The sequence below is a fragment of the Ursus americanus genome, chromosome 3 (assembly GCF_024610735.1).
Source record: "Ursus americanus isolate L20-20 chromosome 3, mUrsAme1.1.p, whole genome shotgun sequence".
NCBI classification, from domain to species: Eukaryota; Metazoa; Chordata; class Mammalia; order Carnivora; family Ursidae; genus Ursus; species Ursus americanus.
Genome location: NC_142129.1, coordinates 14,994,606 through 15,013,487, shown reverse-complemented (window position 1 = coordinate 15,013,487; position 18,882 = coordinate 14,994,606). Strand labels below are relative to the sequence as shown.

Genomic DNA, 18,882 nt, shown 5'->3' with positions numbered 1-18,882 from the left:
TATAAAAATTACTATTAAAAATAATATCCTGAGGCATCCCACTTTTCTTTGCATTACTGAAACGGTCCTGAAATATAATTAAAACTCCAGCAATTATAAGAGCTATACTCGCACATTTATTTAAGAGTCTGGTAAACTAAAACCGAACTACCTTGCCATCACACCAGAAAATGCCCCTGAGTCTAGTTAAACCTGTGGGCTTAGTTTGATCACAGAGCATGAGATCCACGGTAAAGGGCCAGACACTAAGTTCATTTCAGACCTGGCCTAAAAAGCCACAGACGACAGATACAAATATGCTATGCCATTCGATCACACTGAACCACCTGCGGGAAGAACGGTCTAGGAACAAGACCAAATAGAATGCATTTGGACCCATGATAAATAAATGACTTCCTGGCAGTGACAGCTGAGAAAAATCCAGAATTGGATCCTAAGAAGGTCACTAAATTCTGAAGGTAGTTTTTGAGACTCTGGTTTTAGTTTCCTCCTGTTCTCCAGGGAGGAAAACCATTAGGACTCTAAACTAGAATGGAACGTGGCTATTAACCTCAAAACATACTTGAGTGAATCCCTAACAGAGTCTAGCGCAGTCTCCCCCATCGATGCAGCCACCAGTACGACATTAGACAGTGACAGTCGATGCTGAGAAATTCATCATATGGATGAATATTACCCTGTAGATTTTTTTTTTTTTTTTTTTTAGTATGTAGCATTTGAAGTAGTGTAAAACCTTATCCTATTGGAATCTCATAATTACTACGTTTAACGTGGAGAATGAGAAGAGTCACAGACCGCTCTGCGGGGCTCTGTGGGACTGGGCATCGTTCACCGCTCCTGGCGTCTTGTCTCCCACATCCCTCTCACTGGACTCCTCACTTACGGTAGAGTCAGCATCCGAGGGAGAAACTCTGCAGTCACAAAACAAATGCAAACATTAGAAAAAAGAAAGAAAGGGCCTGGGGGGTGGGGTGGGAGGTGGGGAGAGGTCACATTAATTTAGATGTGGAAGTCAGGCTTACAGGCAAAACAGACAGAAATGAGACCATTTCCAAAAATCATCTTCAAGGAACACATTGATGGCACATGGTCCCCTCTTGAAGACAGTATTACACGGCTTCTATGCTCAGCACTTTGTATTCCAACAAATGCTAGGAAGCTAAGCCAGACAGGAGGACGGTTCCTCAGTTACCAGGGCCCTGGACTGGCAGTCTGGGTCTGGCATAGACTGTATCAGAAGATCTGGGGTTCAGGCCTGGTTCCAGGTCCCCCATGGGGACCACAGAATCCCTAGGAACCCAGGGTGGTCCTATCTTCACCCCACAGAACCCCACAACTCTGGAAGAAGCCTATACTTACAACACAAAAGCAGTGATCACCCCTGAGCTTCAATTCTGTTTACCAAAGCAAGGGTGACACAGAACCTGGTTGCAGGGAGTTAAGGAAACTCCTTAACCAGTTAGCACCCCTTTTCTCTGTGCCCCCGAGGGATGCTAAAGTCCTACATTAACCATGCAGACCACTGAAATGTTGTGTCTAAATGTTTAGGATGAGACGACTAGGGGAAGAGAAAAAAAACTTGGCAAAATTATACTAAAATATTCAATAGTCTTTAATGATTCGATTTATTCTTAGCCTGCAAGATGATTAAGCAAATAACATCTCTCTACATAATTCATTTTCTTTTGTAAAGATCATGGTGTAACATCCATTAAATTGTTAAAACTAGGCCAGAACCCCCTGGGGTAGGTTTTCTGGTAAGTCAGAAATTGTGACAGCATTTCAAATGTTGGTAGGATCACACATTTCTTCCCTCTTCGCAGGAAATCAAGATTTGGAGTTCAAAGCTCAAAGGCACACTGATAATTTGAGGCTTCCATACCCTAGTGTGATTGTGCTGAGATCTAAAGGCAGCTGCATAAAATCTGATTCTGAACTTTGACCCAGCTACAGCCCTTCTCCTAGGATCAGAGGGTGATGGGGGACTTCCAGGTGCCGTGTTAACACCAGCCCTCTGCCTGCTTCCCTTTGATAGGAGGAATGGAAAGACACTGGGGATGGGGAGCTGGGCAGGCAGGAGGTGGTACGAGTCCATGGAAACATGCTAACGAGGGTGACAACACAGACAGCTAGAGGGAAAGCAAGCAAAGAAAAAAGGATGTGATGAAAGTCACCCGCAGACAAAGCAACGAAGGCATAGCCAACGGCTGGCATAACAGCAAAGGCAAAGCCACTACCAGCTGAGTGCGTATTATGTGTCATGCACTTTTTAGACATTACTTCTGATATCGTCTCCAGAGGGCCCAGAATGATCACCCCAGAATATACCCACTCAAGCTAGGCAAGACCTAATCAAGTCTCAGGGGGGGACCACCAAAGCATCTGGCCTCCCATGGCAGTCCACTGAAGTGGGTTGGGAGCCCTCAGGCTCGTGGACTTTGGGCAAGCTGTTGCCAGTCTCCCGGGCTGCAGACCCAGGGAATACTCACCATCAGCTCTTCTGACACTGGAAACTGACAAAACTGAGAAGGGAAACATGCTCTGTGATAGGGAACAATACAGAAAGCCCGATAAGAACCTTCCTCTGTGACGGACGTTCTTGGAAGGGATCTTTGCCTTGGGGCTCGGCACATCTCCGTTTTCAGAGGGCGTGGTGTGGTCCTTCACAGGTCCCGGGAGTGGTGCTGGCTCATGAATAATCAATATATCGTCTTTATTGTGCTGACCCAGATGCTGCTTAGCAAAATCAAAGCCCTTCACACTAGGGATCTGCAACTAAAACACATACACACAAGCGAAGACAGTCAATCTGAAATCTGAGGGCTGTAAAAAGGGATTTGTGAGAGCTGGCAAGATTGTTGAGTGCTGACTTCTGACCAAGATCATGCCTGCCATCCCATCATTCTAATTCAACAAGCATCTCTAAAACGTCAACTGTGTGCACAGGGCCATTCTCACCTAGAGTCTGCAGAAAAGACAGATACTTGCGAAAGATTAAAGAAGAGTACAGGATCAAACAGCTAGACCATGATACGAAAGACATCACAAGCTAATACCTGACCCACCGTCACAGCAGCATGATCACGTGGTCCCAGAGAGTGGCATGAGCAAGATATTATTTATAGAGAAATGGAGACTTGAGCCAGGATTCACAGGACGGGCAGAACTTGGAAATGAAAAGGGCAACTACACAGACAATGTTCTAGATCATGTCAGGCACCAGAGAACACTTGAGGGGTAGGAAGAGGTCCCATCAGCTGCCCTAGAAGGGTCAGAATGTGGGGAGGGAGAGAAGGCTGGCCAACACCAAGTGCCAATTTCTAGAGCAGAAAACCACTAAATGTTTCTGAAGAGGCAGATTTCTAAAATCCAAGCAGACAGGACACAAAGGGCTATAGGAGGGCCAACAATACCCATGCAAGAAATGACAAAAGCCTGAGCCCAAAACCCTAGCAATGGAAATGGGAAGGAATGAATAGTTCTAGAGGCTGGGCTGAAGGATCTGGAAGCCAAAAATAGACATAAGAGGTGAAGGAGGGAAAGCAGCCAGTGATGACTTGAATGACTTATAGGCAGGCATCCTGAACGGTGGAAGGGACATTCATCATGAAAGAATGGTAACCTGAGGAGATAAAAAGACAGGTTTCACTTTAGACGTGCTTAGTTTGAGATGGCAGGAAAAGCTCCAAAGGAGAATAGCCCTGTGTAGCTGGACACGGAGGACAATAGCTTAGGGGAAATTTCAGGCTGGAGACCGGACTTTGAGAGAATCTATACAGAAGATGACAGGTAGGGGACCTGAGACTTTTTTTTTTTTTCTCAGATTTTTCAAGATGAAAACAGAGTCTGTGGATAAAATGTTGGGGAACATCTAATAGTTTGGGGTTCAAAGGAGGAAAAGGAGGCAAGGAAAAAAGATAGGTGACTTCAAAGAAAAGAATTTGTGAAGTTCAATGTAATAGAAGGCAAGGGGATAGAGAATCTCTGGAAGGAGTGGCCAAAAATAGTACCGGGGCCCAAGGAGGAAGGAGAAAGGTGTTTTCGAAAAAGTCCACCTCTCACACTGGGGGACACAGAAGTCTTACCTGAGAATAACAGTAGCAACATCAAACCCACAGCCCAGACCCCGTGAACCTGCCACCACGGAGTCCAGACCTCAGCTTCCAGCTTCCTGCGCTAACACAGGAAAGGTGCTCAAAAGTATAGAGAACTGTGGCCAATAAAGGTGAGCCACCCTTTGTGGGGACACCAAAAGTGTCGGGAGTGGGGGGTATTGTGTGTCATTAATTTGAGCTTGCAGAGTATAGGAAACTAAACTGCATTTCAATAATTGTCCCAGGAGTCTTGTTGGCAGGAAGGCCACATGCACAACCAAAGCCCTTAGCCAGGCTGTATTCCATCCCTAGAGAGAGTCCATCCATCAAAGACAAAGCCCAAACCAACCTAAGGAATTATTTTAGATAATATGCTATGTAGAAGCAAAAGGTTTTACCATATTTGTGTGAATTTTATGCCAAATGAGTGACAACACCAATGGCTTCTGTTCATGATCTCGGTCTTTTTAGCACTGCAAGTCTACATCAGTGAAGAGAAGGAAAGGAGTCTGCAATAATAACTTCTGCCAGCAGAGGGGGACAAAACTTCCCATAAACAAAGTTTACAAAGATGTTGCTTGGAAACAAAAGGTAAAGACCTGGTGTGGCTGTGTTTTCTAAATTAATGATGTCGTATGACAAGAGTAGGCTACTTCACCACAGTCCTTGGCTCAGGAACACTCTTCCACAAATGTGAACCCAAACCTGCCCCTCTCTGGTTCCCCCTCCCCTCCAACCACTCGGGATATGTTTATCTCCTCATCCACAAGACTGATCTTCAGCAGGGCTCCCCAAATCCCCAAGGGTGTATATTTTCCTAGGGGCATGCAGCCATTTTAAGACCATCAAAGTCCAGATGGACAAGGTCAGTATACACTCTTCGCTACCAGTGATTTTCCTGAGAGTGTGCCTGTAGTCTAGGCATCACGCTGTTTCCTCTTTCCCGCTGCCCGTCGTAAGGGTCCTTCTCCTGCTTTACAGAAGAGAAGCGCCCCTCTCACCCAAATGGGAGCCTTTACCCAGCTGCACCTCATGGTGGCTCCATAAACAAGCTGCCTCTAAATGAAAGAATCACAGACATAATCAATAGTCACTGAGTCAACACCATCAACGCCATTTAATAAATCTTGGTAAAATCTTTTTTAGTGTATTTCCCAGCAAGAAACTGAATACCTCCAACGACCAAGAGACAATCCCTTTTGCAAGGTAGATAGTCTGCTCTACCAAAATTGGAGGAGGAGCCACAGACTGCCTCCTCCAAGTAGAGGTCTCCAAGTGAATAAGGAAAAAACACAAACAGCTCTGCCTCTGTGGTGCATTCAGTGTACCCAAGCCTAGGAGCTAATACTACTGGTCTACCTGGACAAACTCTCAGGGTTCATGCAAGAAACAAGCGTGTGTATATGTCAAAATGCTTATTATTGCTATTGGTTGATGAAATAACAAGCAGTTAATATAAATACCTAAGTGTCCTCAGCCATCAGATAAAAGCTATGAAGTTAGATAGAAAATTTTATAATTCAGCAACAGGGTGTGACACAAGGTAGACCATCCGTAAATATGTGATGACTAAATGAATTTTAAAAAGTCAGTTGAAGTTCCAAACTTACACGGCTTTTGTGGGGAGCCAAAAAAAAAAAAAAAGCTATATGTTATCAATAAAATAAAACACATGTCCATCGAAGCCCTGTGGGCTCACTGTTGATTCTCACCAACATCTTCAAATACACCCATCAGATCCTTGCACTTCTCACCAAGAGGGTGAGTCACCACCTTCTACAAAAATAGAAATTTGGCAGCTACTCTGTGCTTCTACACAAAACGAAAGCTATCTTAGAACACACAGAAGGAAGACATTAGAGGAAATCGTGCCCTTTTATGGAATTAGCTCCTTTGTTTCATCCTTGCTTTCCAGAATGCTTTTCTAGTTTTTCCATTTCTTTAAAAAAAAAAATCTAGAGTTAAGTCTGGCAGTATTGTGTCTCTGGCTCCCACATGCAGAATAAGCTTCAAACAGTATTTTATAGAAGAAGAGCCTCAATTAATTAGTGCCTTCAATATTTCCATTAGGACCCCTCATTTCTGAGGAAAGACGGCTCTTTTGTTCCTTCTCTCTTTAATATGTCACACAGGGGACAGGCCCCATTGTCCGTGCCCCACTGGAATAACATCGCCAACAAGTCAGAGCGGGCGGGTAAAGCAGGTCAGCCAAAGAACAGGAGAGATGCCTGATGAATTTTAAAACATGTGAGCCATAAATATAATACAACCCAGGCAGAACAAGATGGAGTGAATCTCTAGCACTCCAGTTAGCCTGAACCCCTGGGAAGGAGCAGTTAAGATGACAAGAGAAATCACAGAGCAAACCCCAAACGTGCCTGAGTAAAAATCTGCCATCTTGAAGAGAGCAGCATTGTCTACCCCTTTCTTATTTGGTGGATGAGTCTGTGAAATGTTTCACAGTGGCCGTGCTGTTTCCACTCAGAAGGTGAAGACAAGGCGAAGCTACTGCCCGTGTCTGCTGCAGCCCCGGGCTCTCTGGTCACCCTGTGGTCTTGGAGTTAGAAGAGCAATCTCCAAGATTCTCCCACCCCCGGGCCACAGCAAATCGCAGTCCAGTGACCATGGGTGAACTGAACTCTCCACATATTAGGTACCAAGGCGTCCTTGCAGACACCCAGAGAGCAACCACAGGGGATGAGATAAATTTGGCTGAGACGGGAGAAACGCTCATGGAGTCTCTCTTCAATCAGCTGTCCACACAGCCTCCCAAAGTGGTCGTTCCAGACATAAAAATGTTCAAGCTGCTCTCCCTGTTGAAAACGCTTCCGTGGCTCCCCATCAGCTACAACACCATTGCTTGCCCCTGATATGTCCTACAATTCCTCCCAGCCTGGCTCTTGCCTACTGTCACCTCAGTTTTTGCTGTGCCCTTCCAGACAACATTTGCTCCATCATTCCTGACATATAGGCCATTCCCTCTACATGGGCGTTTCACCTGGCTTCACCTCCATCTCTGAGCTTCAGCCCCAGCATCACCTCTTTCCAGAAGGCAGAGGCAGCCCACCACCCAACGGGGTGGCTGCCCCACCTCCCTGCTTCTAAGACAGCCTAGATAGACTTGCTTTGCTGTGTGTCAGTGTCTGGGTCACCTGTCCTTCTCCCTTACTGAAGTCCTTGAAACAGGGATTGCATGTTATCCGGGCTTGCAACTCCACCTGGCCTGCTTGGCTCAGAGCAAATGCTCGGTGTTCGGTGAATGGATAGGCAGTGACTACTGCAGCTCCATCTGGCTGCCCGCAGTGCCCACTGGTCAGGAACCACAGTCCCACGCCAACCACAGGGAGTGAACTGTCCCCATCGGAAGGAACAAGTTTTCATGGGACCAGCAGCATCTAGCCAATGACATTCGTCTCTTTAAATAGAACCTCAACAGGGCAAGGTGGGTCCAAGCTGCAGCTTTCCTGATACCAGGAAACAGTGATGACTTTGGGCCACAGATTAAAGAGACTACAGATAAAAGAAAGATAGGGGTTAGATTTGTTTTTTTAATGATTGGAAATAAAAAAGGACCCGGTCTCAAAATGTGACAGAATGGCCTCTCCCTCTCATCGTATGTCAAAACTAATTCACTCCCAGACAATCTGAAGAGGTTTCCTGCTCATTACAAGGGGCAGGGGGTGTGGATTTTTTGGTGGTCATATGTATTGTTTCCAGATGTTTATAGCTCTGGGATTATTGAGCTCAAGGATCTGGGAGAGCAGCAGTGTGGCCGATCAGGGGGCAGGGTGAGCAGAACAGAGAGAGAGACAACAGAGAGCTGCACAAGAAGGAAAAAGAACTTTGGTAGTCCCAGGGGAAACGAGCATCTTTTAAAATTGTCCCAAGGGATGGGCTAGAAGCCCATCACTACTGCCAGGTAAATCTTAAAAGAAACGCTTATGAAGTAGAGATATTTGTTTCTAAACTAAACAGAGACCGTCCTTTTCCTATTATAAACACATGACAAGATCTATACACAGTCGGTTCCTGAGCCAGCAAAACAAAGACCACCCTTCTGAAATGTCACAGAGCTCAGGGCCCCCCATGCGGGTCAGAAGACACTGACTCCCTCAGGGACTCCTCCACACAGAAGACCTACCGACAAACGTGCTGTAAGACTCTGCCCAAATCCTCCAGCACGTGCACAGCAAGAGCAACCCCAAGGGCTGGAAGTTCTATTTGAAATTCTGTCCATTTGATTTACAGCAACATCTGGGGCATGAAGATATTTCGGAAGTAAAAGTGGGAGAAGGAGAAAATTTGGGGAGTAGCCTATTTTGAGCTCAAGAGATGCTGTCCTCTGACAGTTGAATGAAGTAACAGATGATGAACAGGCTTCCACAGGGAGTATTTATGTTAGGGAACCTGGAACATGAAAGACCTGAATACATAACCGTCCACACTGGGTGAATCTCTCTTCAGAGTAACTCTCAAAGAGTAACGATACTCTTTCACCGGAACAAAAATGTTTCCAAACTTATTGATGATCTTATTACAGTGAAATTCACGCTATGAATGATTTAGGACCTCCAGCACTTTTTCCAGGGTTTTCCATGGCATTATCTAGTCTAACAAAACAATCTTAGCACACTCTGTAAATAATAAATGCAGATGGGTAATAAATATAATGTTAATATATAAATTGCTTCCAATACACTTGATAACCATCAGCTTGCAAATTTAGTCATGATTTTGCATTTTTAGTTAATTCATAAGAAAAAGAATACTCTTCATTGACTTTTACAAAAGTACAATAAATTAAGAATACCTATTTTTTCATTCAGCAGCTGTAGGTTTGTAATGGGCAGAACTTTTTAGACCCAGACAGAATAAATTTAAAAGGTCAACAGGCAACCCTTTATCTCTTGTTCTTCTGCCTCTTCCTTGCTTTTCCTTACCAAATTTCTAGAGTCAAGTGAGTCCTCTAAATGTGTGAGACCCACAGAGGGTGCACATTCACACCCACAGTCAACGGGTTACCACTTTCCATCCCCTTGGTGACGGCTCATTGCCTGGTATACTAGATGTATGCAGCTACTGAGTTCTTCTCTGGTCCTTGGCATGTTTCTGCTCACACCAGATCAACCAAAACTCGACACTTACCAAGAGTCAATGTCTTTGCTCTGAAACTAGTATGTGACAATTAAATATTGCAGAAATCATTGAAACATAAAAGTGAGAATTGCTATTATTATAAAAACTAAACGGGATGCTTTGGTACAACATGAAAAAGATGTTTAAAAACACACTGCTGTCAAATTAGGTGTAGGTGAATTAGTTCTAAAGGATTACAGAGTCAGGGGGGCTTTAAAAAAAAAAAAAACAACAACAAAAACCTACAGAATCTTACACTCAGGATGCTTGCTCTTCTCTAAAGAAACCCAAACTGGAAAATGCAGCTGATGTTATAGGTGTTGTTTCTTTTTTAGTTTTTTAATTTTTATTTTTATTTTTGAGGGAGAGAGAGAATCACAAGCAGGCTCCATGCTCAGCACAGAGCCCAATGTGGGACTTGGTCTCATCACCCTGAGATCATGACCTGAGCCTAAATCAAGTCGGACACTAACTGCCTGAGCCACCCAAGTGCCCCTAGGTATGTTGTTTCTTACAAAAAAACCCAAACAGAATCCTCTCAGTAAACCAACAGTCCAAAAAATATAATATAAAAGAAAAAAGGCTCAGGGTACATCGAAAGATTGGCAAACACAAACCCACTTATATATTTTAGTTAAAATGTTTAAGGCACATAGTATCATTATTTTAATGATTAAGTGGTCTTGATCAAGGCAGACAGTGGGTTTCCAGTATGGTGGATGGAAACTAAAGATGCCGTCCAGTAGAACAGTGTATGAAAGAAATAGACACACAGATCTGAGAAAACCTCCCTTGGCTACTGCTCTTTGAAAATATCCAGGGTTAAAATAGATCAGAATTCATACAAAAATGGATGCGATCTTTGAACTAATCATTTCATAAATAAAATCACAGAACTCGGCGCTCATAACATTTCTAAGCCTTGATACAGCTTCATCGTCTTGGCATATAATTACTACTAGAGAAGAATCGTGGTTCCAGTAAGCACATGTGAGTCAAAGAGACAGCACCATTAGAACCAAAAAATGTCCCTGTTAGCTCTCTGTCCCATCTTCCAGTATCAAAAGCCTGAACTCAGCCCACCCCAGCCCATACGACTGCCTGTGTGAAGGCTGGGGGTTACACCCTTACCTTCTGACGCTGCTGGATGTTGGCCACCGTGTCAGGCTGGAAGTCCAACTTGTCCGTGCGGCAGAGTTTCCAGTAGAGGATGATGACAATCACCATCACCACCAGCACTGGAATGACCACGCCGACAATGACCCAGAGGTTGCTGCTCTGGGACTCTGGAGACGGCCTCTTCACTCTGTCCAAGGCTGCAGACAGAGAAGACAGGTCGTTCACGAATTCCTCTGCACTCAGTTACCGGACAGCCCTTCTGTGCAGGGAACGTGGCTTCTTCTATGAGAAACTTTCTATTAGAAACTCCTTGTCATTTCAGGTCAAGGCAAGTGCTTAGGCCCTGTGATCTCCTGATGGCTGGAAATGTGACACGGTAAACAAACACAACGTAGAATACTACATCCTCAATGCCTGAAGGACCATGGTGACACATGTGACATGTCTAAAGGAACATGGCTCAGCCAATGGCAGAGCTAGGTTAATTACCCGTCTCCTGACTTCCCGTGTATTCTACTAGCTCCACCCTAATCTCACTGCAGAAACACTTCCATACTAAACATCAGAAATCCCAATAAGTAATCTACGAACACTGCCTTAATTTCTTCACCTGTGTTTCTCTCAAAACCCCTGAAACAAGACTTAAGGTACCAGCTGTCAATTTTAAAAGTACGTGACATCTGACTTGCTTACTCAGAATCTGCCGCTCCCCACCCTCCTGACCACCCCAACCACTGCCTCGGCCTCCCATCTTCCGTGGCCTTGGATGAATACGCTTCAAGCACTCTGCCTTCACTTCCTTCATCAGCATATTTCCTTAACGTCACCTCCCGGTCCTGGGCCCTCATCCTCTTCATTCTGCACCCATCCTCTCAAAGGACCCAGCTCCCCTTAAAGCTCAGATTCCAATTACCAGATGCCCCAGACCAAAATGTCCCCCTCCCCTCTGCCCAACCTTCTCATCTGTTATCATCACTTTATAAAAACTGCTCCATAAGAAGGTGAGTTTCCTCCTTGCCTAAGTTCTTTCATTCTGGGTGCCTTTGCCATGCGAACAGTACCTTACTTTTTTTTTTTTTAAAGATTTTATTTATTTATTTGACAGAGGGATTGAGAACGAGCAGTGGGGAGGGGCAGAGGGAAGAGGGAAGTAGACTCCCTACTGAGTAGGAAGCCCGAGGCAGGACTCAGGACTCAATCCCAGGACCCAGAGATCATGACCTGAGCCCAAGGCAGACACTTAACTGACTGAGCCACCCAGGCGCCCTGGTACCTTACTATTTTAAAAAACATTTTATTATATAAATGTGTCATCTTGATATACCGCACTACTTTACTCATTAATATGGTCATGACTCTTAAGTCTTGTCTTTTCAAATACAGCTCAGTCTCCACGGGCAGGGGGCTAAGTTTTATGCTCTTTTCATATTCCATAATGGTTAGCACACACTGTGGGATCAAAATGTTTCTGCTCAAAGATGTAACAACAGAAAGATTCTTGGTGCTGGTTTGAGTGTGGGTTCAGGCCTCTGAGAGTGACAAGGGAGGGGAGCAAGCACTCTAAAGCATGAGCACTGTGAAGGAAGCACAAATTACAGAGCAGAGACCATGTGGGAAATGGAAAACGGGACAAAGTATTAATCTTATTTTTAAATTTGGCCTGAATAGAGTCTACATACATAGCTCATTTTGCATGAAAACTGACAATACAGAGGAGTTGACAGAATCAAACCAAGGAGCTGGGACAACTGGATGCTCTTCTTAGTTCTAACCTAGTAACACCCTGGGAGAGGCCCAGCTACCAGGGTCTACAGCTGCCTGGGGGCTGAGCCTGATGTTGGCTGAGGCTTCCAATCCCACAATCCTTATCCTGTGGGTTTTAGCAGGAAACTGAGGGAAGAGAGGTGCAAAGTACAGAGGTAAGGAGCTTGAAAGGTGCCCATACCCTATAGCAACTCGTCTTCTTTCAGAGGCAAAGCGCTTAGCTGGAGTGGGCACCTCTCCTACAATCAGAAATGTCCTCGATGAAGACATATAAGTAAATGCTTTGTTTTTTTTTTTTTTTTCTCACTGCTTTGAAACAGAACATACTAATATGCAATCATATCTCAAATACACAAACCACCAATGGCTTATTTGCTTAAACTCTCCCCATCATCATGTATGAATTAGACAAAGTGTGCCCACGAGCCCTCGTCCTGCTTAGTTTCCAGGGACAAGTACAGAAGTCACAAAGAATCTTCTGTTACTGAGGATAACTGTGAAGCTGTCATTTTATAAAGGTGACTTTGCAGCCTATGTGTTCTTTATAAAGAACTTTTCAGTATTCTCTGATGCTCCATTCCTTCTAAACGCTTACTTGTCCCTTTACTGTTGGGAGCAAATATCACCAAGCTCTACAAGGATTGCTCTCTGGCTCGTAAGCAAAAGCATACACATTAAAATAGCAGTCTGATTCATAAAGGAACATTTAGAGAAATACACTTTTCTGTGCCTCTCCTTTTTCTTAATTTTAAATACCCAAAATCGGGGAGTTGAAAAATCAGACACTGGGAGCAACCACTGCCGGGGGCAGGAGCCAAGTATCTTCCAACAATAATACAGAAATACCAGAATACCTCTTTCTAAATTGTGAAGTACTGTGTGGATGGGGAGGGAGAGAAACGGCACTGAAAAGGGTAAGGATCAAGGACTTCTTTGTGTTAAAAAACTCAGCAGGAAGCCAATAAACGCAGAGGGCACCTCCCAGCTTCCTGTGTGACTAACTGTCCCCACCAACGTTCAAAATATGACAGACAAGATTTTGGAATAAATACAGAGAAAACAAGCTATTTTACATAAGACAAAATTTTTAAAAAGAGAAACAGTATTGGAGTAGGGGGAAAATCTTACAGTTAAGTTAAGCTACTAGAACTCACTCTAACACTGGGGATACAAAATGCTGAGTAGGAGAACAGCAGCACAGGTTACAACTACAAGCAGCTGAAATAAAGGACTTGGCAAGTGAATTTTAACAACTGACATTTTGGGGTGCTTAGGTGACTCAGCTGGTTAAGCGCCTGTCTTGGGCTCAGGTCATGATCTCAGGGTCCTGGGATCTGGGATCAAGCCCCACATCGGGCTCTCTGCTCAGCGGGGAGCCTGCTTCTCCCTCTCCCTCTGCCCTTCCCCCCGGCTCCTGCTCTCTCGCTTGCACTCTCTTTCAAATAAATAAATAAAATATTTTAAAAACAAACAAACAAATAACTGATGTTTTATACAAGAGCCCCATAATAAATAAGGGTTTAAGACATAAATCTACACTGTGCACATAAGAATGCTTTAAATTCAGATTTCATTGTCAGAAAAAAAAAAAAAAAAACACAAAACTGGCCTTTGACCCCAGCACAGACACTACTTAGGGTCTATGCCTCACACACTTACGTTGGGCAACAGCGCCTTGAATTCGATAACCCAAGATAATGGCTGCTCTCTGGATATCTATCTTGTTAATCAGATCTGAAGACTTGACTGCGCTGAGTCTCTCTCCATCTTGATCCTCCACGAAGTAGATGAGCTGCACAGGATTGTCATCTCCCTCTAGCCTTGACACATTTACCACCTGAAAGATAACAGAAACCATTAGCATTTTCAAAGCTCCTATTTCCAGATGCCCTTGCTCAGGGCACTCAATCTTGAATGTGTTATCCAGGATTCATTCCAATTCTCATAATGAGCTCATGACACCACTCTGGATCCCAGAACACCCACGATGCTCTCTCGATGGGAAGAGGGACAATGAAAGTTACTCTGTACAGAAGAACAAGTGTGCCTCATCTTGCTCAAAGCCTTCCCTGAGACAAATGAGCAAGTACGATAACAGAGAACACAGGGTGGCCAAGTCCAGGCAGTCTAGAACTGTGACCAACCAGCTCCAGCACATCATGGGAGAACGCTGCTGTCTTCCCAACATGAATCGTTAAGGTTAGGTACATCCCTGGTTCTCAGAAACTATTACTGGTTCTACCCAATCTCATCTTGAATCTTATCAGCATTTTCTCTTTTTTTAGGGCAAGGTTTCTCAACCTTGGCCCTCCCGCCATTTTGGTTCAATGGGGGGCCATCCCAAGTATTGTAGGAAATTTAGCAGCATCACTATCCTCCACTCACTAGATGCCAGTACCAACAGCCATACCCTCCCTTACCAGTTATGACAACCAAAAATGTCACCAGACATTGTTAAATGTATGGGGGGGGAGACATAAAATCACTGCCACTTGAGAACCACTGCTCTCAGGATGATAAATCTCATAAATTCTTTAATACCTCACTCTCAACAATGGATAGATCACATAGACACAGAATCAGTAAGGAAACAGATCTGGGCAACACTATAGACTAAAGGAAACTAAGAGACATTTACAGAACATTCCATCCAGTATTAACAGAATATACATTCTTCTCAAGCACACGTAGAACATTCTCTAGGATACACCATATGTTGGGCCAAAATACAGTCTCAACCAATTCAAGAAGACAAAAATTATATCAAGTATCTTTTCTGACCGCTAGGAGAAAAGCTGGAAATTTCACAAATACATGGAAATAAAACAGCATACTCCTGAAAACACCAACAGACCAAAAAAGAAATCAAAAGGGAAATTTTAAAAATATCAAGACAAATGAAAACAGAAATACAACATACCAAAACTTATGGAATATAGCAAATCAGTTATAAGAGGAAAGTTTATAGCGAGAAATGCATACATCAAGAAAAAAGAAAGATCGCAAAAAACTTGGGCATCTGGGTGATTCAGTCAGTTAAGCATCCAACTCTCGATTTCAGCTCAGGTCCTGATCTCAGGGTTGTGGGATCAAGCCCCGCATCAGGCTCCACACTCAGTAGTGAGTCTGTTTGAGATTCTCTCTCTCCCTCTCCCTCTGCCCTTCCTTCCTCTAGTGTGCCTGCATTCTCTCTTGCTTTCTGAAATAAATAAATAAATCTTTAAAAAAAAAAAAACTAACTTTACTCCTCAAGGAACTAAGAAAAAAAAGGAAAAACCTAAGCCCAAGGTTAGCAGAAGGGAGAAAATAATAAAGATTAGAGCAGAAATAAATAAAATAGAGAATAGAAAAAATTAACAAAACTAAGAGTTGGCTCTTTGAAAAGATAAACAAAATTGATGAATCTTTAGCTAGACTAACAAAGAAAAAAGAGGACTCAAATGAAAGTTATAAATGAAAGAGGAGACACTACAACAGATAACAGAAATACAAAGGATCATAAGAGAATACATAATTATACACCAACAAATTGGATAACCTAGAAGCAATGGACAAATTCCTGAAAACACACAACCTACTGAGACTGCATCATGAAGAAACAGAAAATGTGAACAGACCAGTAAGAATTAAGAAGGCTGTATCAGTAATCAAAAACTTTCCAACAAAAAACCCCAGGACCAGATGGTTTCACTGCAGAATTCTACTAAACATTCAAGGAATTAATACTAATTCTTCTCAAAATTTTCCAAAACAATAAAGAGAAGGGAACATTCCCAAACTCATTTTATGAGACCAACATTACCATGATATCAAAGTCCACTAAGGATACTACAAAAAAAGAAAAGAAAAAGAAAAGAAAAGAAAGAGAGAAAACTACAGGCGAATATCTCTGATGAATTAGATGTAAAAATTATCAATAAAATACTAGCAAACCAAATGCAACAGTACATTAAAAAGATCATGCAACATGGGGCTCCTGGGTGGCTCAGTCGGTTAAGCATCTGACTCTTGGTTTTGTCTCAGGTCATGATCTCAGGGTTGTGAGATTGAGCCCCACATCAGGCTCCACGCTCAGCACAGCGTCTGCTCAGGATTCTTTCTCTCTCCCTCTCCCTCTCCCTCTGCTCCTCCCCTCACTTGCACTTGTGCTTGCTCTTGCTCTCTTTCTCTCTCTCTCTTTCTCATAAATAAATCAATAAACAAACAAACAAACAAATATCTTTTAAAAAATAGATCATGCACTATGATCATGTGGGATTCATCCTTGAGCTGTAAGGCTAGTTAACACGCAAATCAGTAAGTGTGATACATCACACTGATAAATAAAAGATAAAAATCATACGATCATCTCAACAGATGTAGGAAAAGTATTTGACAAAATACAATTTCCACTCATGATATAAACTCTCAAAAAACTGAGTGTGGAAGGAACATATCTCAACAGAGTAAAGGCCATATGTGACAAACCCAGAGCTAACATAGAGTTGAAACACTGAAAGTTTTTCCTGTAAAATCAGAAACAAGACAAGAGTGCCCACTCTCAGCACTCCTATTCAATACAGTACTAGAAGTCCTAGCCAGTGCAATCAAGCAAAAAAAAGAAGTAAAAGGCATCCAAAGCAGAAAGGAAGAAACAAAATGTCACTAGTTGCAGATGACATGATATTATATATAGAAAACCCTAAAGACTCCACCAAAAAACTATTAGAATAAATAAATTCAGTAAAGTTATATATTAAAATCTGTTGTGTATGGGGGGGGGGTTGTGTGTGTGTGTGTGTGTGTGTGTGTTAAATAGATTCCATGCCCAGTGTGGAGCCCAATGCAGGGCTTGAATTCATGACCCTGAGATCAAGACCTGAGTTGAAAACAAAAGTCAAATGTCCAACCAAGCCACCCAAGTACCCCCATGTTTTCTCTATACTAATAATGAAGTATCTAAAAAAGAAATAAAGAAAATAGTCCCATTCACAATAGCATCAAAAATAATAAAATACTTAGGAATAAATTTAGCCAAGGAATTAGAAGATCTGTACACTAAAAACTCTAAGACACTAATGAAAGAAATTGAAGACACAAATAAATGGAAAGATACCTCGTGTTCATGGACTGGAAGAATTAATATTGTTAAAATGTCCATACTGTCCTGGGGCACCTGGGTGGCTCAGTCAGTTAAGCATCTGTCTTCAGCTCAGGTCATGATCCCAGGGTCCTGGGATCCAGCCCCACATTGGCCTCCCTGCTCAGCAGTGAGGTTATTTCTCCCTCTCCCTCTGCCCCTCTGCCTGTTTGTGCTCTCTCTCTCTCTCTCAAATAAATAAATAAAATCTTTCTTTAAAAAAAAAGTCCATACTATCCAAAGCCACCTATAGACGCCATCTATAGCCCTCTGTAGTCATCAAAATTCCAATGACATTTTGGAAATAGAAAAACCAATACTAATATTCACATGGAAACACAGAAGACCCTGGTGACAAAGGAGCCAAGAATACTCAATGGGGAAAAGATAGTGTCTTCAATAAATGGTGTTGGGAAAACTGTATATTCACAACCAAAAGAATGAAACTGGGCCCCTATATCACTCACAAAAAAATAATCCAATGGAAAGATTTAAATGTAAGACCTGAAACCATAAAACTCCTAAAAGAAAACATAAGGGAAAGGCTCCTTGACATTGGTCTTGGCAATGATTTTCTGGATATAATACTCAAAGCACAAGCAACAAAGCAAAAATAAACAAGTGGACTACATCAAACTTAAAAACTTCTGTGCAGCAAAAGAAAGACTCAACAAAATGAAAAGGCAACCTATGGAATGGGAGAAAATAGGCATAAATCATATATCTGATAAGGGGTTAATATTCAAAATATATAAGGAATTCATACAACTCAGTAGCAAAAAACAAAACAAAACAAAAAAATCCAAGCTCTCTGATTTAAAAATGGGCAAGAGATCCGAATAGACATTTTTCCGAAAAAGATACACAAAAGGCCAACACGTATATGAAAAGGTCAGCATCATTAATCACCAGAGAAACGTAAATCAAAACCACAATGAGGTATCACCTCATACCTATTAGAATGGCTATCATCAAAAAGACAAGAGATGGGTGCTGGTAAGAAGATGGAGAAAAGGGGACTCTTGTGTATGGTTGGTGGAAATGTAAATTGGTGCAGGCGTTGTGGAAAACAGCATGGACGTTCCTCAAAAAATTCAAAATGGAACTACCATGTGATCCAGGAATCCCACTTCTGGGTATATATCCAAAGGAAAAGAAATCCACTCTCTTGAAAAGATATCTGCAACCCCTGTTCACTGCAGCATTATTTACAACAGCCAAGACATGGAAGCGACCTAAGTGTCCATCTACGGATGATGGATAGAGAAGATGTGATATGATACACACACACACAAACACGTATGCACACACATACACACACGTATGGAATAATATTTGGTTATAAGAAAGAAGGAAATCCCGCCATTTGCAACCACATGGATGGGCCTAGAGGGCATTATGCAAAGCAAAATAAGTCAGACAGAGAAAGACAAATACTGTATGATTTCACTTATCTGTGGAATCTAAAAAAGCCAAACTCATAAAAATAGAGAGTAGATGGTAGTTGCTAGGGGTAGCGGGTGGGAGAAATGCATGATGGTGGTCAAAGGGCATGAGCTTCCAGTTGTAAGATGAGTAAGTTCCAGGGGTCTAATGTACAGCATAGTGACCATAGTTAATACTGTTTTATATACTTGAGAGGTGCTGAGA

The 18,882-nt window shown here is 42.7% G+C and overlaps 1 protein-coding gene across 3 annotated transcripts in view; it reads right to left on the bottom strand.

Moving 5' to 3' along the window:
* Positions 1–18,882, bottom strand: part of KIAA1549 (KIAA1549 ortholog) — a 134,580-nt gene that overhangs the window by 49,626 nt on the left and 66,072 nt on the right. For all 3 annotated transcript variants that reach the window (XR_015723806.1, XM_045793690.2, XM_087860797.1), the window contains exons 9-12: positions 13,773–13,950; positions 10,362–10,546; positions 2,579–2,775; positions 796–911 (exon numbers count right to left, since the gene is read on the bottom strand). Coding sequence is in view for 2 of the 3 variants with exons in the window: in XM_045793690.2 (XP_045649646.2) it covers positions 796–911; positions 2,579–2,775; positions 10,362–10,546; positions 13,773–13,950 (676 nt within the window). In the remaining variant the exon portion in view is untranslated. The remainder of the gene's footprint in view (positions 1–795; positions 912–2,578; positions 2,776–10,361; positions 10,547–13,772; positions 13,951–18,882) is intronic.